The 24,304-nt window shown below is 40.2% G+C and overlaps 1 protein-coding gene across 1 annotated transcript in view; it reads right to left on the reverse strand.

Moving 5' to 3' along the window:
* VWA3A (von Willebrand factor A domain containing 3A) overlaps positions 1-24,304 on the reverse strand; it is an 82,823-nt gene that overhangs the window by 51,007 nt on the left and 7,512 nt on the right. The window contains 4 exon segments of the mRNA XM_036748921.1: positions 1,659-1,757; positions 5,948-6,002; positions 7,522-7,599; positions 7,727-7,851. Of these exon segments, the coding sequence (XP_036604816.1) occupies positions 1,659-1,757; positions 5,948-6,002; positions 7,522-7,599; positions 7,727-7,851 (357 nt within the window).

A 24,304-nucleotide genomic window follows, 5' to 3' on the forward strand; every position in this document is an offset into this window, starting at 1 on the left:
CTTGGAGGCCATTGAATCCAACACCCTGATTTTACAGATGAGGAAACTGAAGAATAGAAGAGGTTAAGTGATTAGTGTCTGAGGCAGAATATGAACCCAGGTCTTTTTGACCTGTCCCCTCTCCACTGCCTACATCACACTGCCTGTCAAAAAATTCTGACAGCAGAGGATGGTGAGTAAAGTGACAGGAATTAATATCCAATAGGATCCATCCCAACTGAAGGCATGGTCCATTTATGGGCTCACAATTTTTGGAGGAAACCACTTGAAATGAACTGTAATAGAGGTGCCATTTCACCATGCAAGTGCGATTGAGGTGAGAACCTTAGAAAATCTGACTGCAATTACTACTGCAAACAATACATTTTTGTCTGTTTGGTATCTTAGTGTTAATGAACCATTTTTGTTGAAAAACAAACAAACAAACAAACAAACAACAAAACACCAACATCAGAAATCTCCCTTTGTGGATTTTTACAATTGAATCTGTTCTGCAGATTTGATGTTAACCTCCTACTCCCCTAATTCCTGTCATTCAGAACAACACAGACACACAGAACAAGTCATTCAATCCTGGACAGAAACCTCTTTCCCCTGCTGCCCCTCCCATATACTCTTCTGCCTCCTGTTTAGCAGAATGGTACAATGGAAAGTGTCTGGGTGGAACCCTAATTTGGAGTCAAGAAGCCCTGTGTTCTAATCTCACCTTCGCCATGTATTCACCTATCAGACACGTTGGGCGAATTGTTTAACTTTTCTTGTCTTCAGGTCCCTGGCTATAAAATGGTGTCTAACTAGATCAGGGGTTTATAACCTAGGGTAAACAGACCCTTTAGAAGGATGGGAAAAGTTGCATCTTTATTTTTTTACTAACCTTTGGTTTCCCTGGTAATCCTATGCATTTTGTTTTATTTTTTAAAAACATTGTTAGAAGTGGTCCATAGGCTTCACTAGACTGCTCAAGGGATCTGGGACACAAAAAATTAGAAAACCCTGGACTAGATGGTCTTTGATAAGGTCCCTTCCAGCTCTAAATCTATGATATCCAGTCCCTATCCTTCTCTGCCTGCACCTCCTCCTTTGGCAAATCGTTAAGAAACTTTCCTTCCTACTTCCCTCCTCATACATCTCTTTATCCTTTATTACCTTCTCCATTGTTTATTGCTTTTCTCATGCTGCCTGACTTTAGGAGGAAACACCAACTTATTTCTGGTTTCCCATTTCCTCCTTGAAATCCTAGCTTGCTCTACCCTTTTTCAAGTTAAGAACTTTTTCCTCTTATGCCTGGAACTGTTTCTTGACTTATCTTCTGCTGTCAAAATCCTTCCTTCTGTTCTTCACAGCTCAGCTCCATTAAGCCTTCCTTATCCACCCAGCTCAAAGTGACTCTCTCAGTCTTGTCTAGTTTCTCCTATGTGCTCATCACATTGTAATTCCTATGGTGGTTATTTGCAGAAATCTCTCAGCTCCTACTAGACTGTAAACTTTCTGAGGGCAGAGAGTGGTTTTTTGTTGTTGTTGTTGTTGTTGGTTTAAACTTTGTGTCTCCCTGGCCTAACAAAGTCCCTCGAAAATAATAGTTGCTTCATAAGTATTTGTTATGGAATTGAGAAAGGCAGAGTTGCTTTTTTTCTTTCTAGTTTAGAAGAGCTACTTACCAACAAGTCACGTTGGAACTCCTGCTTTTGAAGGTTACAGCTAATGTTTGAAACGTCCACCAGGACTCCAACCTTAGTCCCCTTTAGGATGCCAAACATCTAAGGGCAAAGAAATTTGTTGAATCAGTGGCACCTTATATGGGGTGTCCCAAAAGTCTTTGTGCAGTTTTAAGCTATTAAAGCTCAGACTGGCACTGTCTTTTTTGAAGACACTAAGATTTAAGCTATTAAAGCTACAACTGCACCGAGAATGTTGTGTACTTGTCTGATGATCAAACTCTGAGAAGCTCTAGAGGTTTAACAGTTTCCTTCATTGAATCAGGAGGCCCAAAGAGCACTGTCTCTGTTAAGGTCCTTGCTGTGGAGCCCTAGAGCTGGCTCCCTGTTAGTTGCTTCCGTCTCTTGGCAGAAGATGCCGCTAAGAGGAGGCTAAATCTTTGTCTCCCATCTGCCTCCCTGCCCATTCCTCCAGTCCTGCAATTATTCTTTTTCCAGAAGTAATGCTGATGTTGATACTATACAGCACATTAGCCTGGTGTGTGTGTATATACACGTATGTGTTGCCTTACTTTGTATCCCCAGAGCTTAGCACAGTGCCTGGCACATAGAAAATGTTTCATAGATATTAGTTGACTGGCTGAAGCCAAGCCCCGGGCTTGATTGACCCTTTTAAAAAATTCTGTGAGGATGCCCAAGTCCAGTACATTCTCCGAGTCTTGACCATTGATGCATAAAAATATTGTTGAAGAGCTCAGTCAGAACAGATCTGAAGGTCTCCCCCTCAGACAACTACAGAGATGGTCACAGTAGGTCATGACATAAAAAATTCTCCTCTCCCAAAGCCACAAATCAGCAACTGGGCTAATTTCCCATAAGTCATATTCTGCTCATGTGGACCTTCTCTCGTCCTGGCCCTGCCATGCTTAGAGCAGAAATGCTAGCATATGGAGAGACCTTCTGAAGCTATTCCTGGAGAAAAACAAAGAATATGGAATCCTGGGGGCGGTGCTTTGTTGGCTCCAGGTCACTCTCAGTTTCAAGGCTCTGCTAAAGACATATGTCTCAGTCTTGTTGGACTTCATCCTGATCTCAAAACCTGGGCCCACTGGTTAGGGTTGTCTACAGTGCCCAGGTCACATTATGTAGCCATTTGTCCCTTTGCTCAGATAAAACTATAAGATTAATTGGGCATTATAATTCACACTTCTAATAGTGATTTATAGTTTGCAAAGCACTGTCCTCACTCTGCATGGTAGGGTACTCTTAATATTATCATCTCCATTTTACAGATTAAGAAACTGAGATTTCATGAGGTCAAAGGACTTACCTAAGGTTACAACCTGGTGACTGACTGAGCTGGGACTTGAACCCAGGTCTTCTGACTTCAAATCCAGTGCTCTTTTAGTGATGTAAACTTACAACAAACATAACCCAACCCTCATTTTGCCAGAGAAGAAAGTGAGGCCCATAGAGTTTTAAATGAGTTTTTTAAGGTCATGTAGCTATTCAGTGGCTAACCTGGGACTATTCTTTAGATTCATCCAGAGAGCTTGATGATAAGGTTTTTGACTATCCAGGTCCCTCTAGTTCTCTAGCCTCTTCTGCCCACACTGTGATTATTTCTAAACTTGTTAACACCTATACTGTTAGGGTACAGAAGCAGGAATTGTCTGCTCTCTGCCAATAGTTTTAGTAGAGATATTGATGTTACTACTATTGGGTAAATTTGTGTTTCTGGATCATCCATTTGTTTCATCCTTCTGTGCTTTCCTTGCCTCTATTACCACGGCAGTCCAAAGGGTCTGAGATATAACCAATAATCCATTTGATAATAAAGCAGTTAGATGGCACAGTGCATGGAGTACTGCACAAGGAGCCAGGAAGACTTGAGTTCAAATACAACCTCAAACACTTTTTAAACTGTGTGACCCTGGGCAAGTCACTTAATCCTGTTTTTAACCTTTTTTAGCCTCAGTCTCCTCATTTGTAAAATGAGGATAATAAATAGCACCTACCTCCCAGGGTTGTTGTGAGGATCGAATGAGATCATATATACATATATATGTGTATATATATATATGCATATATATATATCTAAAGTGCTGTGCAGACCTTAAAGCACTATGTAATAAATGCTAGCTGTGATAATAATAAATTATATCATTAAGGAAAGGGAGTTTCCTTTAAACTATATCATAGGTTGTACCCAGCAGGAAATCGGACTTCATCTTTAATAGGTAGCCAGCACCTTAATCTCAAAGGGTCACCTACTTCTTTTTGGGTTGGGGTTGGGGGAGGGGATGGAAAGTTTTGGTGCCAGCTTGAGAATTAGAGAAACAGATACACTCATACATCTCTGGTGGAACTGCAGATTAGCAGAACTTTTTTTTCTCTGTGGGTAATCTGATAGAATGTAAAGTCACAAAATTCAAATTACAGTGCAACATAAAAACTTGATCCAATAATACCATTATCGAGAATATCTCCAACCCTGGGGATATACAAAAAGTATATTTCCCACCAACTATACTGCTTATTTTTTGCCTCACCATCATGGTGCGGTCCCTGGCCCCCACACCTCCCATGATAAACTCATCACCAGGACATCATGGAGATTGCTTCAACTTCGATGCTCATACTTCATCAGTACCTCCAGTTGCCTCTGTCCCTCTGATCAGAGGGTTGGAGAGTAAAGCAGAAAATTCCTCCTAAAGTTTCCTTTTAAAGAGAACCCAGAAGGTCAGCCAGCTCTTCATTTCCCACCAAGTTCACTGCTTGGTTTTGACTCCATGGCATCATCCCGCCCTAGCAGCAGTGTGTACCCTCTGCCCTCCTCCCCCTTCCAGCTTCCTTTTTGTGTGTTGTCTTCCCCCATTAAGATTATTAGTGCAGGGACTGTCTTTTTCTTATTTGCCATCTCCATTCCTTAGTGCCTGGCACATGGAAGATGCTAAATAAATGTTTATTGTCTTGTATTGTAGGTGTCATAGCAACAACAACCAAAAAACCTACTGGAGTGATCTTGGGCAAGTCACTTAACTTTCTGGATCTTAGTTAAACAAATAATGGATATCAATGTAGTTGATCGAAATGATTAAGTGAAAAGAAGAGAAGGGCTGGGTACATGATGAGGGCAAGGCACAATGGGCAGACTGCCCAAGTACTCCAACTGGCATCTTCCAGATGTGAGGAGAAACTGACAAACACACTCAGCATGTTGTTGGGTGGATCCCCCTCCCCCCACCGTGGTGAACTTAGGGGAGGACATGGAAGTAGTAACACATGGGCAGGCATGGATGGGTTTCTATCTGCAGTGTTAGAAGGAAGATGCAAATTCATGAGATCACAGATTGACATGAATGTAAGAGAACACTATTGTTCTATTAAAATGACAAGTATGAGGAACATAAAAATAAGTAGTGAAAGCAGTGAAAATAGAATCATAAGAACATACACTCTATGACTACCTAAAAGGAACGTATATACAGAAGTGGAGAACAAGGATATTGAGGGGATAAAAAGCTGTTCTTAACATTCTTAGTTAATGTATAAATTAACTTAAATAGTTGGTAATAAAATAAATACACAATTTATAAATTAAATAAATAGTTGTAATATATCAAGTATCTATAACATATATGTACACATATTTCTAATTGGTTAAAGTATACATTAAGTATTAATAATAAATAGTTAATATATATTAAATGTAATATATATTATTTTAAAACTTATAAAATGCCTAGAAGTTAAGGGTTCTAGGAAGAAGTTGCTGATTTTTTTAAGGAAACAGATTATCATTATATGCTATTGTTAGAATCATATTATATTTAATAATATAATGAATAGTAACACAAAGTAAAATACTTTATGGTTACAGGATAGTTTATACCCTTTATCTTGTTGGATCCTCATAGCAATCCCTTTGGAGGATGAATCAAAATATTTTTATGCCCATTATACAGATGATGAAACAAGCTCAGAGAGGTTAAATGACTTCTTCACCCACCAAATTGCTTATAAGTACCACATTTGAACCCAGGACCTCTAATTTAAAGTCCAATTTGAAGATGGCTTGGAGGTGAAAAGATTAGAATAAGGGACAACTAGATGGCTCAGTGGATGGAGAATCAGCCCTGGAGTCAGAAGGACCTAAGTTAAAATCTGGCCTCAGATACTTAGTAGCTGTGTAACCCTGGGCCAGTACTTAATCTCAACTGCTTCCAAAAAAAAAAAAAGAAAGAGAAGAAAATAAAAGCGTCAAAGAGCAAAACTTTTGCTTTTGTTACCTTCCTGCTGCCTTCCATGAGCCATTGAATTCTCTGCTGGTAAGTTTCAATAGCTCTGTCAAGACACAAGCAAAGCTGACTTTTACTTCTATGTCACACTTCTACTTTTTTCAAAGTTTTTTTTCATATCTATGTCACATTTGTTCTTAAGAACAACTCTGTGAGGTTGGCACAAGGCATAATATTATCCCCATTTTATAGCCCCAAATGCTGCAATGACTTGCCCCAGGGTCAATGGAAGAACCAGAACTCGCACTCATGCCTTCTGATCTATCCTTCAGTGCTCTTTTTATTGTCCCCCTGACCCTCTTCCTCCTACTTAGTTTGCTTTAGTGGGAGATGCCCCCAGCTCTGATGTGTTTGTCCTAGTTACTTTCAAAATGGGACACACTAGTTCAATTAATGATTCAATATACCTTTTCCTCAGGAAGGTTTGATGAAGGATCCTTGAAGTCATCTTTGATGCTTCTCTCTCCTCTTTACAACCAATCACCAGGGTTGTTCAAGTTCTTCTTCCAAATGTTTTGGGCCCATCATTTCCTCTCTATTCCTTCTATTCACATACCAGGCTGGGCTGTCATCATCACTTCATGCCTATATTACTATTTTAGCTGAATGGTTCTGCCATCTATCCACATTGCACATGGTTGAGAGAGTATTTTTTTCTCCTAAAAACTCTGCTCTCATTGTGTAATTCTCCCATTAAAATTTTTTTCAGTGGCTTTCCCATTACCTGCAGGACAAAGTCCCAATTCCTTAGCTCGGCATTCAAGGACCCCACAGTTTGGATCCATCTTCACTATTTTACCAATTTTCCACATGAAAAACCTGCTTCTAGACCTGATTGTTAACACGCCATTCTTCCCAATGCTAAGCCTTTGCTTATTAACCTGTCTCTCCCCCTCGGAATGCTCTCACTCTTCTCCATCTTTCAGGGCTCCCATTATTTATTGGTGCTTAGTTAAGGATCTTAGACCTAAAGCTAGAAGGGACCATCTAGAAGCCATCAAGCCCCACCCCATCATTTTCCACAACAGCATCATTAACCTCTGACTCCAGAGCTCTTTTCATTTTGCCCTGTCTCAAAGTGCCAATTAACCCCTTTCTTCCCCTTCCTGTTCTACCTTTCCCCACTTCCCAGAAAAAAGATTATAAACACCATGAGGACAGGAGCATTGTCTGGCATGCTCTTAAATCCATAGCACCTAAAGTGGTTTGGAATGTAGTAGGAATCTAGTAAGCTTAGACTGTAAGCTCCTTGAGGGCAAGGGCTGTCTTTTGCCTATTTGTATCCCCAGTGCTTAGCATAGTGCCTGGCACATAGAGTATGTGTTTCATCAATGTTGATTGAACAAATTGAATAGTACAAATCCTTTGAATTAGTCAACGGTCCAAGACGAATGACTTAAAACGAGCAAAACTCTGCTTGGGCAAAGCGTTCAGAAGGAAAGAATTCCAGCGAACTTGTCTGAGAGAGCCTAGCATAGGGACTTATGGAAAGGTGCAGCATTTAAAATATTATCTCCCGAAATGAAATGTTACACATGCTTCTTAGCTGCTAGGGCTGTACTTACTCAGAAAGTCTTGATTCAAAGAGACTGACGGCCTTGAGTGGAAAGTGGATTTTTTGCATGACGCTGTTGTTTTTGTTCCTAAAGGGAGAATATGTTATCACGCACTGCCATGCTTCCCTGGGGAAGGTGGAGGGATGGAAGCAGGGATAGAGATGGGGATTTGAGATGGCTAAAGGGAAGGTTATTTTTTAAATTTCAGACTTACAGAACAGCTGTGCCCTGGCTGATCAGATCTACCAATGTAAGCTTCTGGTATGTCAAACTGTGGGTGTCAAACCAGTCTTCTGAGCCTTTCTTAGGCGGGGCCTGGGGTTCTTTTTCATGTTCTTTCTGAAAGGTGGAAGCCAGGGGCAAATTAGCAGTTAAAGGAGAAGGTATGGGTGGAGAGATTCCCCAGGTTTCCTTTGCACTAATACCCAAGTGCTGCCCACCCTATCTAGATCCAAACCCAGGAAAACATTCACATTCACCTCACAGGAAGGCAGGTGTTTACAGAGGTATCACTCAAAAAATGCCTGTGTCCTGGGAGAGTTCCAGGAGCTGCGTCCCTTGCCTCAATGTACAGAGCCATTACCATTTCTGAATTATTCACTTGGTATTTACCATCTGCTTCCTATGTTGTCAATTATCTTATCTTGTGCCTATGTCCTGTCTTCCCAGTTAAGACTATAAGGACCCTGAGGGTGAGGGACTGCTTCTTACTTTTCTTTGTGCCCACAAAGCATCTAACACAATGCTACGCACATGGTAGGTGTCTAATAAATGTTTGCTGGTTCTTTGAAAACAACGTTCCTTCTACGATAATACCCCAAACTAACTTTAAACTAAACTATAAAAAACATTCCAAATATTAATTGGTCAACATTCTTGAACATCTATGGTATGCAGAGCTCTATGGGAGGATATGTAAGAAAGAACAGACAAGATTGTCACATTCAAGGAGTTTGAAGCAACTTCAGACGTACCAATTCAATGCAATTCAACGAACACTTATTAAGCCCGTGCTAGGAACGGTCTGATCGATCTTTGATCTCACCAATCTGAAAGTTTCCTTTCCTTCACTGTTATGAAAATCACAACCCAGCCAGGCCTGGCCATCATGCCATGCTATTTCTTGCCCAAGTTTGTTGTTAAGTTCGCCACAGAGGGTTCACTCCACATACTTGGAGACCTTCCTTGCTTTCTCCTACATTACAGTGGTTCCAGGGGAATCCTCTGGCTGTCCCCTTTTCATCTCATATAACTCCTTTATGTTATCTATTACTACAATTTTTCTTTGGAATTCCTCATTGGTTATGCGTCACATTTTACCCACACTCACTATGTATTTTCCATTTTCCTTTGTGTAATACTGATTTTTAAAATTCTTTGGAGACTATTGTATTCCATGTCTCATTGTCATATAGCAACACAAAGAGGATGCTTATATAAAAAAAATGGGCTTTTGTTTTCATGGGAAGCTTGGGTCATTAAAAGAGCTTTTCAGTTTCCCAAAGGCAATCCCAACTTGTTATCCATTTGTATGGTATGTCCCAGGTACACATAATAATGGACAAAGTTGTCCATCAAGATTTATGTCATGATCTAGGGCTAGGCAATGGATGTTTGTCATCCACTTGGTCTTTCATGTGAGAATGGTTAGACTTACCTCCTTTGACTGATTACTGACCACCCTGATCCAGGAGACTGCAGTTCCAAGGCTTGAAGCAATAAACACAATGTTATCCACAAACAGGGGCACCTGGAAGCCTTCACCATCGACAGGGAATTCCTCTCCAACTTGGGCTCTGTCTTGATCTCCTCCATCACAGTGGAAAGCAGTTGTGGATTAAGACACATCTATTTGCCTTTTGACTTACCAGATTTCTATAATCTGAGTTTCATTTGGTGCAGTGGATAGAGTGCTGTGCCTACAGTCAAGAAAACTGATTTTCCTTAGTTCAATTGTGGCCTCAGACACTTACTAGCTGTGTGACCCTGGGCAAGTTACTTAATCCTGTTTGCCTCAGTTTCCTCATCTACAAAATGAGCTGAAAAGGGAAATGGCAAACCCCACCAGTATCTTTGCCAAGAAAATCCCAAATGTGGTCATGGAGAGACTGACACAACTGAACAATAAAATTTCTATTGTTATATTTTTCAAGGAACCTTTTGAATGAATTTGTTATATCTGGGTAGGAAACACCTTGTTCTTAAAAAGAGTTTTTTCATATTCAGCAAGTAATAAATGCAGTGGAATCTGATAATCTCTTTCAGTCACTGGTGCCACAAAGAAAAGGAAGGAAAGAAGGGAATAAGCATTTACATGAGCCTGCCAAATGCCAGGCTCTGTGCTAAAAGCTTTTAAAAATTCTCTTTCATTTGACCAAAGAGAAAAAATGGCATACTCACAGCCCTCAAGGAGCTTAGTTTAGCAAAGGGGAGGGGTTTGAGAAACACGAATCACTGTGTTATAAAATAATTCAGTACCTAAGGGAAGTCAAATGGATTGGCCTCAGAGAATTAATCACTTCTAGCTGAGGGGGAATCACAGAAGGCTTCATGGAGGAGATGACACCTGAGCTAGGTCTTGAAGGAGAGGGAGGAGGTCAATAAGCATAGATGAGGGAAGATATTGGCTCCAGATGTGTGCAAAAAAAGCCTGGAGGAGGGAGATGGCAGCATCAAATCAGGAAAAAGTGAGTAGTCCAATTTGACTGGAACACTATGTACAAAGAACTGTAGAATAAGGTTGGAAAGGTAAGCTGGGGTCATATTGTGGAAAACCTGAGAGCTTGGTTAAGGAATTTGCATAGTCAGGAGATAGGATTGGGAGTGAGGGTTATGATGGCAATGAGGTGATAAGTTGAGGATGTGTCTGTACCTTTTGCCCATCAAGGATGTTCAGAAGTTACTCATCCAAAGAGTTCATGTTAGAACTGATCCTGACACAAATTCTGTCAGATATGTCTAAAAAAGTGAATCCGAGCAGATTTGAGAGAGTTAGAAGCCACTAGTAGACTAAGAGGGGCAGGAGCACCAGGCATGCGGAACAGCGCCAGACCACACCAACTGGGAAGAGCAGAGGAACCCAGCCAGAGCTCCGGGCAGGGAGGGTTGCTGGGCGAGCAAAACCCAGGAACAGGAAGAGGCCTGGGGCGGAAGTACCAGCTAGGGTGGTGATCGAGCCCCAGGTCTCTCAGCCCGGGGTGGAAGGCTGTTGGAACTACAAGAGACATCAGCGTGGAGCCTGCGGCCGGCCGCAGGAGCAACTACCCTGGAGGCCTCTAGCCCACAGCCTAAAGGTTTGAAACTTCCAGGAGCCATGATGGCCAGGTAAATCGGCTCTCCCTCACTCATCCAGAGAATACTCCCTCGGGAGAAACAGAGGAGCCAGAAGTGGGGCTTCACTAGTTTTTTAGCTAGAGAAGCTGGGGAGAGGGCCCTTCTTGTGGTGGCAGAAGGAGACTAGTGCAGGAAGAGAGGTATCCCAGCAGGTCCCACCTCAGCAGAACAATGAAAATGACTGAGCCCAAGGAGGGTGGAGCTAGCAAACGTCAACACCAGGACACCAGACTGCCTTTGCACAGCCAGGGAAAGTGGCAGACACCAGCACAGACAACAGCTGAGACCACCCTGCTGTAGAGCAGTCCCAGGGAAGAGGAGACCTCCAGCAACCAGACCACCCCTCCCCCACACCTCATGAAACCACAGCCCATAGCACACAAAGCCAGTGAGCAGGTCCACAGATCCCAACATAAGAAGTTTGGGGCAAAGCCCCCTGAGCCCCAGAAGCAGAGATCCACTTTAGAAGCCAAGAGGAATAAAAAAAACATGAACCCCCCCCCCCAAAACCAAAGACCATTGAATCCTATTATGGAGATAGGCAAGATCAAAATACCAATTCAGAAGAGGACAGCATGGACATTATACCCACAGCTGGAACCTCAAAAGGGAATGTGAACTGGTCTCCAGACCAAAAAGCATTTCTGGAAGAACTCAAGGAGGACTTTAAAAACCAAATTAGAGAGGTAAAAGAAAAATGGAAAAAAAATCACTGATGAAAACAAATCTTTCAAAAGTAAAATCGGTGAAATGGTTAAGGAGATTCAGAATATAAATGGAGAAAATGTCTCATTGAAAAGTAAAATCAACCTAATGGAAAAGGAGATAGAGAAGCTAAAGGAAGAAAATAATACATTAAAAATTAGAATTGGGCAAGTAGAAGCTAATGACTCTATGAGGCATCAAGAATCAGTCAAACAAAATCTAAAGAATGCAAAAATTAGAAGAAAACATGAAATATCTGATTGGAAAAACAACTGACCTGGAAAATAGATCCAGGAGAGACAATTTAAGAATTATTGATCTACCAGAAAATCACAATAAAAAAAAGACCCTGGATAGCATTTTCCAAGAAATCATCAAGGATAACAGCCCTGAGGTCCTAGAACCACAGGGTAAAATAGTCATCAAAAGAATCCACCAATCACCCCTTGAAAGAGATCCCAAATTGAAAACTTCAAGAAGTATTATAGCCAAATTCCAGAATCATCAGGTCAAGGAGAAAATACTGCAAGCAGCCAAAAAGAAACAATTCAAATATCGCAGAACTACAGTTAGGATCACACAGGATCTTTCAGCTTCTACATTAAATTACAGGAGAAATTGGAAAATGATATTCCAAAAGGCAAAGGAACTTGGACTACAACCAAGGATCAACTTCCCAGCGAAACTGAGCATAATTTTTCAGGCAAGGAGATGGACATTTAATGGAATAAGGGAATTCCAGACCTTCCTGATGGAAAGGCCAGAGCTCAATGGAAAATCTGATCTTTAAATACAAAACTCAAGAGTGACATAAAAAGGTAAACAGGCGGGAAAACTGTTGTTAATCAATAAGGTGAATTATTTACATCCTTTTATAGTATTACATTGTTTTATATATGTTTTATATATATGTCAATCTTGAGAATAGTACAGCTATTACGACAATTGAAAGATATATATATATTATATATACGTATATATATATTATATATATACACATATATGTATATATATATATACACACTGTGGCTATCGGTATAAAATAACTGATATAATGATAAAAACATAATTAAGAGATATAAAGGGATGGTTCTGGGAGAAGAAGTAAGGAGGTAGTAGAAAAGGGTAAATTATATCACATGAAGAGGCACAAAAGCATATTATAGTAGAGGGAAAAAAGGGAGGGAGAAGAGCAGTATATGAGCTTTACTCTCATAGGATTTGGTTCAAGAAGGGAATAACATACTCTGATAAATATAGAAATCAAACTTGTCCTACAGGCAGTAGGAGGGGAAAGGGGAAAGAAAAGGGAGGGAGGTGCTCAGAAGGGAGGGAAGAAGTAGCAAGGGGAAAAAAGTAGGAGGGGAATCAAGGGAGGGTAAACTGAGGAAGGTGGTGGTCAAAAGCAAAACTCTTTTGAAGAGTGGAAGGGAGAAGGGAGAAATAAAAGCGTAAATGGGGGAAAATAGGATGGAGAAAGAGACATAGATAATAATCATAACTGTGAATGTGAATGGGATGAACTCTCCCATAAAACGGAAGCAGGTATCAGAATGGATTAAAAACTATAATTCTGCAATACGTTGTTTACAATGAACACATTTGAAACAGGGGGATACACACAGAGTAAAGGCTGGAGTAGAATTTATTGTGCTTCAGCTAAAGTAAAAAAAGCAGGGGTAGCAATCCTAGTCTCAGAAAAAGCAAAAGCAAAGATAGATCTAATTAAAAAAGATAAGGAAGGACACTATATCCTGCTAAAAGGCACCAAAGACAATGAAGCAGTATCATTATTTAACATATATGCACCAAGTGGTATAGCAGGCGGATTCTTAGAGGAGAAGTTAAGGTAGTTACAAGAAGAAATAGACAGCAAAACTATACTAATGGGGGACCTCAACCTCCCCCTCTCTGAACTTGATAAATCTAACCTCAAAATAAACAAGAAAGAAGTTAAGGAAGTGAATAGAATTTCAGAAAAGGCAGATATGATAGACCTTTGGAGAAAACTGAATAGAGATTAAAAATGAATATACTTTTTTTTCTCAGTGGTACATGGCACATACTCAAAAACTGACCATGTACTAGGGCATAAAAATCTCACAATCCAGTGCAGAAAGGCAGAAGTAGTCAAAGCATCCTTTTTAGATCATGATGCAATAAAAATTATTTGTAATAAAGCACCATGGAAAAATAAAACTAAAAATTAATTGGAAACTAAATAATCTAATCCTAAAGAATGAGTGGGCCAAAGAACAAGTCATAGAAACAATTAATAACTTCATTCAAGAGAATGACAATAAGGAGACAACATACCAAAACTTATGGGACGCAGCAAAAGCAGTTCTTAGGGGAAGTTTATATCTGTAAATGCTTACATGAATAAAATAGAGAAAAAGGAGATCAATGAATTGGGCATGCAACTGAAAAAGCTACAAAAAGAACAAACTGAAAACCCCCAATTAAATACCAAATTATAAATACTGAAAATCAAAGAAGAGATTAATAAAATTGAAATCAAGAAAACTATTAAATTAATAAATAAAACTAAGAGTTGGTTTTATGAAAAAAACCAATAAAATTGATAAACCTTTGGTCAATTTGATTTTAAAAAGAGAAAGAAGAAAGCCAAATTACCAGTATTAAAAATGAAAAGGGTGAACTAACCTCCAATGGAGGAAATTAAAAGAGTAATTCAGAATTATTTTGCCCAGTTGTATGCCCATAAATGTGACAATCTTAGGGAAATGGATGAATATTTACAAAAATATAAATTGCCCAGGTTAACAGAAGAGGAAGTAAAATATCTAAATAGCCCCATCTCAGAAAAAGAAATTGAGCAAGCCATCAATGAACTCCCTAGGAAAAAAATCTCCAGGGCTAGATGGTTTTACATGTGAACTCTATCAAACATTTAAAGAACAGTTAGTTTCTATACTTTATAGACTGTTTGGGAAAATAGATGAAGAAGGAGTCCTACCAAATTCTTTTTATGACACAAATATGGTACTAATACCCAAACTAGGAAGAGTCAAAACAGAGAAGGAAAACTATAGACCAATGTCCCTAATGAATATTGATGCAAAAATTTTAAATAAAATATTAGCAAAAAGATTGCAGCAACTTATCAGAAGAATAATGCACTAAGACCAGGTAGAATTTATTCCAGGAAGGCAAGGATGGTTCAATATTAGGAAAACTATCAGCATAATTGATCATATCAATAACAAAATTAGCAGAAACCATATGATCATCTCAATAGATGCAGAAGAAGCCTTTGACAAAATACAACACCCATTCCTATTAAAAATGCTAGAAAGCATAGGAATAAATGGAGCCTTCCTTAAAATTATAAATAGCATCTACCTAAAACCATCAGCAATCATTATATGTGATGGGAATAAGGTAGATGCATTCCCAATAAGAAACAAGGATGTTCATTATCACCCCTATTATTCAGTTTGGTACTAGAAATGTTAGCTGTAGCAACAAGAGAAGAAAAAGAAATTGGAGGAATTAGAATAGGCAAAGAAGAAACTAAATTATCACTTTTTGCAGATGATATGATGATTTACTTAGAGAATCCTACAGAATCAAGTAAAAAACTACTTGAAATAATAAACAACTTTAGCAAAGTTGCAGGATATAAAATAAACCCACATAAATCCTCAGCATTCCTATACATTACTAACAAACCCCAACAACAAGAGATAGAAAGAGAAATTCCATTTAAAGTTACTGTAGACTCTATAAAATATTTGGGAGTGTACCTGCCAAGACAAACCCAGGGATTATATGAACATAACTACGAAACACTTTTCACGCAAATAAAGTCAGATCTAAATAAATGGAAAAATATCAGTTGCTCATGGTTAGGCAGAGCCAATATAATAAAAATGACAATTTTATCTAAATTAATCTATCTATTCAGTGCCATACCAATTGAATTACCAAAAAATTATTTTACAGAGCTGGATAAAATAATAACAAAACTCATCTGGAAGAACAAGAGGTCTAGAATATCAAGGGAATTAATGAAAAGAAATGCTAGGGAAGGTGGCCCAGCCATACCAGATATTAAACTGTACTATAAAGCAGCAGTCAGAGTCCCAGGATGGGGACTGCGGGGGGACGAGAGCCAAGATGGCAGCTGGAAAGCAGGAACTTGCTTAAGCTCTCCCCCAAATCCCTCCAAACACCTGTAAAAATGGCTCTAAACAAATTCTAGATCTGCAGAACCCATGAAATAGCAGAGGGAAGCAGGTCTCCAGCCTGGGACAGCCTGGATGGTTGTTGGAAAGGGTCTATTGCACAGTGCTGGGAGTGGAGCGCAGCCCAGCATGTGTCGTGCCAGGACAGACCAGACTGGGAATTGGCCCAGAGCAGGCCTTAGGGCCATGAATCATTGAGCTGTGGCAGTTACCAGACTTCTCAACCCACAAACGCCAAAGACCAAGGAGCAGGTTAGTGGGAAAACAGCTAGATTGGGTTAGAAAGTGGTCCAGCCCCAGCCCTGTGGGTGGTGGAAGTGGTGCACGGTGGTGGCAGCAGCAGCAGGAAGCTCCAGCGTCAGCTGCCTCCAGAGTCCCTGGCTCACAGGTGGGAGGAATCAAGCACCAGACCAGAGCGAGTGCAGGGATTGCTTTGCCCTGCTTGGATCTTGGTTGCAATCCTGGTTGGCGGTTCTTGGGGGAGGAGGAGTGATGCTGTGGCAGAGCTTAGGAGTAGAAGTAGTTTTGAAAACAGCAGCACAAGGCCTCTAAAGCTTGGGACAAAGCACTCTCTAGTCTACAAGCAGTCATACCCTGACAAAAAGCTCAAAGGTCAAGTAGTTGGCTGGGAACATGGCCAGGCAGTGAAAAAAGATGCAGACTCAGACTCAGATTCGACTCTAGAACCTTTTTTGGTGAGAAAGAAGATCAAAACATACAGCCAGAAGAAGTCAACAAAGTCAAAGAGCCTACATCAAAATCCTCCAAGAAAAATGTGAATTGGTCTCAGGCCATGGAAGAGCTCAAAAAGGATTGGGAAAAGCAAGTAAGAGAAGTAGAGGAAAAACTGGGAAGTGAAATGAGAGATATCCAAGAAAACCATGAAAAACAAGTCAATGACTTGCTAAAGGAGACCCAAAAATACTGAAGAAAATAACACCTTAAAAATAGACCAACCCAAATGTCAAAAGAGCTCCAAAAAGCCAATGAGGAGAAGAATGCCTTGAAAGGCAGAATTAGCCAAATGAAAAAGGAGGTCCAAAAGACCACTGAAGAAAATACCACCTTAAAAATAGATTGAAGCAAATGAAAGCTAGTGACTTTACGAGAAATCAAGATATTATGAAACAGAGCCAAAGGAATGAAAAAATGGAAGACAATGTGAAATATCTCATCGGAAAAACCACTGAGCTGGAAAATAGATCTAGGAGAGATAATTTAAAAATTATTGGACTACCTGAAAGCCATGATCAAAAAAAGACCTTAGACATCGTCTTTTAAGAAATTATCAAGGAGAACTGCCCTGATATTCTAGAACCAGAAGGTAAAACAGAAATTGAAAGAATCCACCGATCACCTCTTGAAAAAGATCCCAAAAAGAAAACTCCTAGGATATTGTCACCAAATTCCAGAGCTCCCAGATCAAGGAGAAAATACTGCAAGCAGCCAGAAAGAAACAATTTGAGTATTGTGGAAACACAATCAGGATAACACAAGATCTAACAGCTTTTACATTAAGAGATTGAAGGACTTGGAATATGATATTCCAGAGGTCAAAGGAGTTAGGATTAAAACCAAGAATCACCTACCCAGCAAAACTGAGTATCATGCTCCAAGGCAAAATGTGGACTTTCAAGCTTTCTCAATGAAAAGACCAGAGCTGAATAGAAAATTTAACTTTCAAACACAAGAATCAAGAAAAGCATGAAAAGATAAACAAGAAAGAGAAATCATAAGGGACTTACTAAAGTTGAACTGTTTTGTTTACATTCCTACATGAGACCTTTCTCAGTATTAGAGTAGTTGAAGGGAATATACATATTTATAGACAGAGGGCACAGGGTGAGTTGAATATGAAGGGATGATATCTAAAAAATAAAATCAAATTCAGGGATGAGAGAGGAATATATTGAGAGAGGGAGAAAGGGAGAGATAGAGTGGGGTAAATCATCTCACACAAAAGTGGCAAGAAAAAGCAGTTTGTTGGAAGGGAAGAGAGGGCAGGTGAGGGGGAATGAGTGAATCTTGCTGTCATCAGATTTGATATGAGGAGGGAATAACATACACACTCAATTGGGTATCTTACTCCACATGAAAGTAGGGGGAATGGGATAAAAAAGGAGGGATGATAGAAGGGAGGGCAGATGGGGGAGGAGGAAATCAAAAGCAAACATTTTTTCAACGGGGACAAGATCAAGGGAGAAAATTGAATAAAGGGGGACAGGATAGGATGGAGGGAAATATAGTTAGTCTTTCACAACATGAGTATTGTGGAAGTGTTTTGCATAATGATACAAGTATGACCTATGTTGAATTGCTTGCCTTCTTAGGGAGGGTGGGTGGGGAGGGAAGAAGGGAGAAAATTTGGAACTCAAAGTTTTAAAATCAGGTGCTCAAAAGAAAAAGTTGTTTTTGCATGCAACTGAGAAACAAGATATCTAGGGAATGGGGCATAGAAGTCTATCCTACCCTACAAAAAAATAAGGGGAAAGGTGATGTGGGGGGGGGAGTGGGGTGACAGAAGGGAGGGTTGACTGGGGAATGGGGAAATCAGAATATATGCCATCCTGGGAGTATAGTGGGAAGTTAGAAATGGGGAGAAAATGTGTAACTCAAATCTTGTGGAAATCAATGTTGAAAACTAAAATATTAAATAAAAAAAGAATGAGAAAACAATAAAGCAGCAGTCATCAAAACTACTTGTTACTGGCTAAGAAACAGAGTGGTGGATCAGTGGAATAGGTTAGGTACACAAGACATAGTAGTCAATGACTATAGCAATCTATTCTTTGATAAACCCAAAGGATCCAGCTTCTGGGCTAAGAATTCACTATTTCACAAAAACTGCTTGGAAAAATTGGGAAATGGTAGGGCTGAAACTGGGCATAGACCAATATCTTACACTACATACCAAAATAAATTCAAAATGGGTTCATGACTTAGGAATAAAGGCTGATACTATAAGCAATTTGGAAGAGCAAGGAATAGTTTACTTATCAGATTTATGGGAAAGCAAAGAATTCATGACATAACAAGAGATAGAAAGCATTACAAAATGCAAGATAGATAATTTTGATTATGTTAAATTGAAAAGTTTTGGTATAAAAAATGCCAATGCAACAAAGATTAGGAGGGAAGAAGAAAATTGGGAGAAAATCTTTACAACCGGTGTCTCTGATAAAGGCCTCATCTCTAAAATATACGGGGAACTGAACCAAATATATAGAAATTCAAGTCATTCCCCAATTGAGAAATGGTCAAAGGATATGAACAGGCAGTTTTCAGAGGAAGAAATTAAAGTTATCTATAAGTATATGAAAAAATGCTCTAAATCACTACTGATTAGAGAAATGCAAATCAAAACAACTCCTAGGTACCACATCTCTCCTGTCAGATTGGCTAACATGACAAAACAGGAAAATGATAAATGCTGGAGAGGATGTGGGAAAATTGGAACACTGTTACATTGTTGGTGGAGTTGTGAACTGATCCAACCATTCTGGAGAGCAATTTGGAACTATGCCCAAAGGGCTATAAAAATGCGCATACCCTTTGATGCAATAATACCACTTCTAGGGCTGTATCCCAAAGAGATCACACAAGTGGGAAAGGGACCCATATGTACAAGAATATTTATAGCAGCTCTTTTTGTGGCAGCAAAAAATTGGAAATCAAGGGGATGCCCATCAATTGGGGAATGGCTGAACAAGTTGTGGTATATGAAAGTAATGGAATAGTATTGTGCTATAAGAAATGGGGAAGATACGGACTTCATAATAACCTGAAAGACCTACATGATATGATGTTGAGTGAGAGGAGCAGAACCAGGAGAACACTGTACACAACCACAGACATATTGATTCTGTGATGACTAACTCTGATAAACTTGGCTCTCCTCAGCACTACAAAGCTCAAAGACAGATTCAAAGGACTCATGACAGAAAAAGCTAGCTACATCCAGAGAAAGAACTGTGGAGTCTGAATGCAGATTGAGGCAAACTATTTGCTCTTTTTTTTTCTTTCTCTCTCTCTCTCTTTGGTTTTGTTTCTTCTTTCTCAAGATTCCTTCCATTGGTGATAATTCTTCTCTACAGCTTGACTATTGTGTAAATAAGTTTAATGTGAAGGTATATGTAGAATACATATCGGATTCAATGCCATCTTGGAGGGGATGGGGGAGGAGAGGGAGGAGAAGAAAATCTGGAACTCAAAAACATGTAGAACTGAGTGTTGTAAACTAAAAATAAAAAAATCTCAATTTAATAAAAAAAAAAGATTTTTAAAAAAGAACTGATCCTAACTCTCCCATGCTTGTCAAATTAAATGGAATTAAGTTCTATAGTTGTAATTCTGCCTTGCCTTCCTTAACCGGGATAAAGGGAAACCCACCTAGCATGAGCTGAGGCCAGAGCTTCCCGAATTGACTAGTTATTATTCCCATGCAATACAGATGAGTTTTAAATATCACCAGGGAATATGTAATTAAAACTGTAGAACAGTTTAGCTGTCTGCAGCCTCATACATGCCAGAGATGTCATTGCTCTACATCTGAGGCCCTTCAAGAAATGGCATGCATAGATACGCATAGATTTAGAGCTCCAGCTCTAACTACTTCAGAGATTTTCTGGTCCAACCCCTGCCTTTTTACATGTAATGGGGGTCTTCCCCTTTCCTCATTCTTTCAGCTCTCCAGAATTCTCTGTCTACCTCCTGGGGACTATGTTGGAGCTGAGGTGGGGACAATTTAGGCCACATATGGACTAATTTCCCAGGAGTCTTCTAAATGACTGATAAGCTGATAACACGGAGTGCTGCACTCTGTAGAAAAAAGTCAACTTTTAGCTGGCAGCTCTATTGGATACAGCCCTCTGGGTGACAGGATGTAAATTCACTGGGGAATAAAGGATGGCCCTTCTCTAACCTCAGCTCCTGAAGGGCAGGAACATTTTTGCCTCTGTATCCCCAGAGCCTGGAACATAGTAGGTGCTCAGTTCAATCCAAATAACTATTGTTTAATTGATTAATCATCAATCTAAGATGGGGGCTAATGCTCCCTATGTGGAATGTAAGACTTAAGGAGTTGAGCTTTTTTCTGGGGCCTCTGGCTACCTTTGTCTTTGTGTATTTCCTTCTTTTAGCATTGACCTTGTGAACAATGAAAACTCTGAAGAGATTACAGCTTTGGCAGCTGGTGTCTTCACCTTCCCTGGCACCTGAGCAGCAGGATTTTTGAGAAATTTCCTAAGCATTGGCAAGAGTGAGCTGGCACCAAGGGAAGAGCCGGCATTGGAGAGAGACCAGCAAAGATGGTGGAGTAGGAGAAAGCAGTATAGTTCAGCTCTCCCCCATAACTAAGCCTAGAAAGAGCACCAAACAGAGTCCTGATTGGGAAATCCAAGGGAAAAACAGTCTTTTTTCAGTATCTGGTCAGCATAGGGAGACAGACAGAGGTCTGTGGGCACTGGGGATGACACAACTGCAGGTTTCCTCTTGGTCTGAGCCTGCTATCTTGATTCCTGCAGGCCTCAGGCCAGGTTGGGAACTGAATCCCCCACCTCACTTAGAGCCACACAGCTGCTTCTCCCTTCTGTTACTGCTCCTTGCCCAGTATATAGGCTTAGTACACAGCTGAAGGTAGCCTTGTTGTTCAGCTGTGTCCAACTCTTTGGGACCCCATTTGAGTCTCATTTTATCCTTATACCCCTTGAAGTAGGTTGTTGCTGCTCTTCAGTTGTTTCTGTCTCTTCATGACCCCATCTGAAGTGTTCTTGATAAAGATCCTGGAGTATTTCGTCATTTCCTTTCTCCAGCTCATTTGCCAGAGGAAGAAACTGAGGCAAATAGGATTAAGTGACTAGCCCAGGGTCATGTAGCTAGTAAGTGTCTGAGGCTGGATTGAATTCAGGAAGATGAGTCTTCCTGACTCCAGGCTTGGTACTCTGTGCACTATGGTGCCCCCTATCTGCCCTGAAGTTAGCCTTAGCCTAGGCACAAGTTGCCTCCTCAGGCTCTGGAAATCAAACAGGTGTGGCCAATGGATATTTCCACATACATAGTAGAACAGAAAAAAACTACAGATGCTTTTTAGGTATTATTCAACATGTAACTTTTAAAGCTCTCCTACTAGTCTGTGATTCTTTTTGCCCTTCCTCTTGTTCTCATCTATACCTATTTAATAAAAAAGATAATGGCATTTATTCATGTGAGGTAATCCAAAAACCAGAGTGGGGAAGCTCCATGGAGGGCATTTGGGCAAAGATCACCATAAGGAGAAACAGAAGCAATATTAGGCAAAGACCATCTGGACAGAATACAGGGAGAGAAGGAGACAGAGAAGATAAACTTTCTGTTGGAAATGTCAAGATCGTTTTTGTTTTTTATTCTGGCAAGAGGGCTCTGGGGGTGGAATGAAGGAGAATCTTAGTGATTTTGTATTCCGTAACTTTCCAAAGCAAGGCAAAAACATGTTGAAGGTTTCCCCTTTGGCCAAAGGAAGGCAGAAATAGTTTCTGTCTGGTGGGGGCAGGGGTGGGGGCATACTGGATCATATTGCCTTCCTCATTGTTTTACTCCACACAGCCTCAAAGGGAACTCCCTCTGTAGAGGGGAGCCCAGGGAAGACACCAGGGAGAAAGTCATTCCCACGGGGAGGAGGAGGGGAGTGGCTGGAGAAAAAAGACTACACCCAAGGGTGGAGGCCATCCAAGCAGGAGCAGTTTGGCTTTCTCCTTCAAACACCACAAGTCCCTCCTCCTCAGTGACCCTATGGTTATCTATGCACATGCTGTCTCCTCCTATGGAGTTCCTGAAGGGTAGGAGCATTTTTGCCTCTGTATCTCCAGAGCTTGGAACATAGTAGGTGTTCAGTTCAATCCAAATAAGTATTGCTTAGTTGATTAATCATCTAAGTGCTTTCTCCAATGATGAAGATTGAAGCCAATTCGCTCTCTCACATCCTGAGCAATTCTTGTCCATGTCTTCCCATAAACGATCCAAAAGGGTTTCATTTAATATACTAGGATGGGCCCTTCCCCAGCTCTCTTGATATTGAGAGGATACATGGGCTGTCCATCAGTTTTGGCTCTCCTTTCTTTCCAGTCATGCATGTCTTTATGTCTCTGATAACATCCTTTATATTCCTCTTGTGCAATTATTGATTGATATCATGTTGTATCCTATTCACACCTACCGTGTGGTTCTTCATTGTCCCTCAACTTTTATTCTTCAGAGACCATGAAAATCTATGACTCATATTCATACAACATCAGCATTTGTCCAAGACACATGTACTAATGGACCAAATCTACGGGTTGTCCATCCAACAGTATGATATGACAGCAATAAAATCTAATGCAATCTTGAGTTTCATTAAGAGAGCTGATAGTCCCATTGAACTATTCTCTGGTCAAACCACATATGGAAGAATTCATTCAGCTCTGAGCACCATATTTTAGGAAGGACATTGACAAGATGGGAAGTGTCTAGAGGAAGATGGGACACTGAAGGTCCTCACGTTTATACCATATGAACATCAGTTGAAGAAAGTGGGGAGGTTGAGCCTGGGAAAGAGAAGACATAGAGGGGCAACTGTCTTCAAGTATCTGAAAGGCTGTCAAGTAGAAGAGATACTGACTTGTTCTTCTTGGTCCCAGAGAGCAGAACTAGTGATCATTGCTGGAAGTTGCAGAGAGGCAAATTTGGCTCCATTTATAGAAAAGCTTCCCAATAAATAAGAGTTACTAAAAAGTGGGATGGGATGAGAGAGGAATATATTGAGAGAAGGAGAAAGGGAGAGATAGAATGGGGTAAATTATCTCACATAAAAGTGGCAAGAAAAAGCAGTTCTGTAGGAAAAGAAGAGAAGGCAGGTGAGGGGGAATGAGTGAATCTTGCTCTCATCAGATTTGACCTGAGGAGGGAATACCATACACACTCAATAGGGTATCTTACCCCACAGGAAAGGAGGAAGAAGATTAAAAAAGGGGGGATGATAGAAGGGAGGGCAGATAAGGGGAGGATATAATCAAAAACAAACACTTTCACAAAGGGACAGGGTCAAGGGAGAAAATTCAATAAAGGGGGATAGATTAGGAAGGAGCAAAATATAGTTAGTCTTTCACAACATGAGTATTGTGGAAGGGTTTTACATAATGATATGCATGTGGCCTGTGTTGAATTGCTTGCCTTCTTAGGGAGAGTGGGTGGGAAGGGAAGAGGGGAGAGAATTTGGAACTCAAAGTTTTAGAAACAGATGTTCAAAAACAAAAAAAAAGTTTTTGCATGCAACTAGGAAATAAGATACACAGGCAATGGGGCATAGAAATTTATCTTGTCCTATGAGAAAGGAAGGGAAAAGGGGATGGGAGGGGAGTGGGGTGACAGAAGGGAGGGCTGACTGGGGAACAGGGCAACCAGAATATATGCCATCTTGGAGTGGGGGAGGGGAGGGTACAAAGGGGGAGAAAATTTGTAATTCAAACTCTTGTGAAAATCATTGCTGAAAACTAAATATATTAAATAAATTAAATAAATAAATGCTAAAA

This window comes from Trichosurus vulpecula, chromosome 1 (genome assembly GCF_011100635.1).
Source record: "Trichosurus vulpecula isolate mTriVul1 chromosome 1, mTriVul1.pri, whole genome shotgun sequence".
Classification (NCBI taxonomy): domain Eukaryota; kingdom Metazoa; phylum Chordata; class Mammalia; order Diprotodontia; family Phalangeridae; genus Trichosurus; species Trichosurus vulpecula.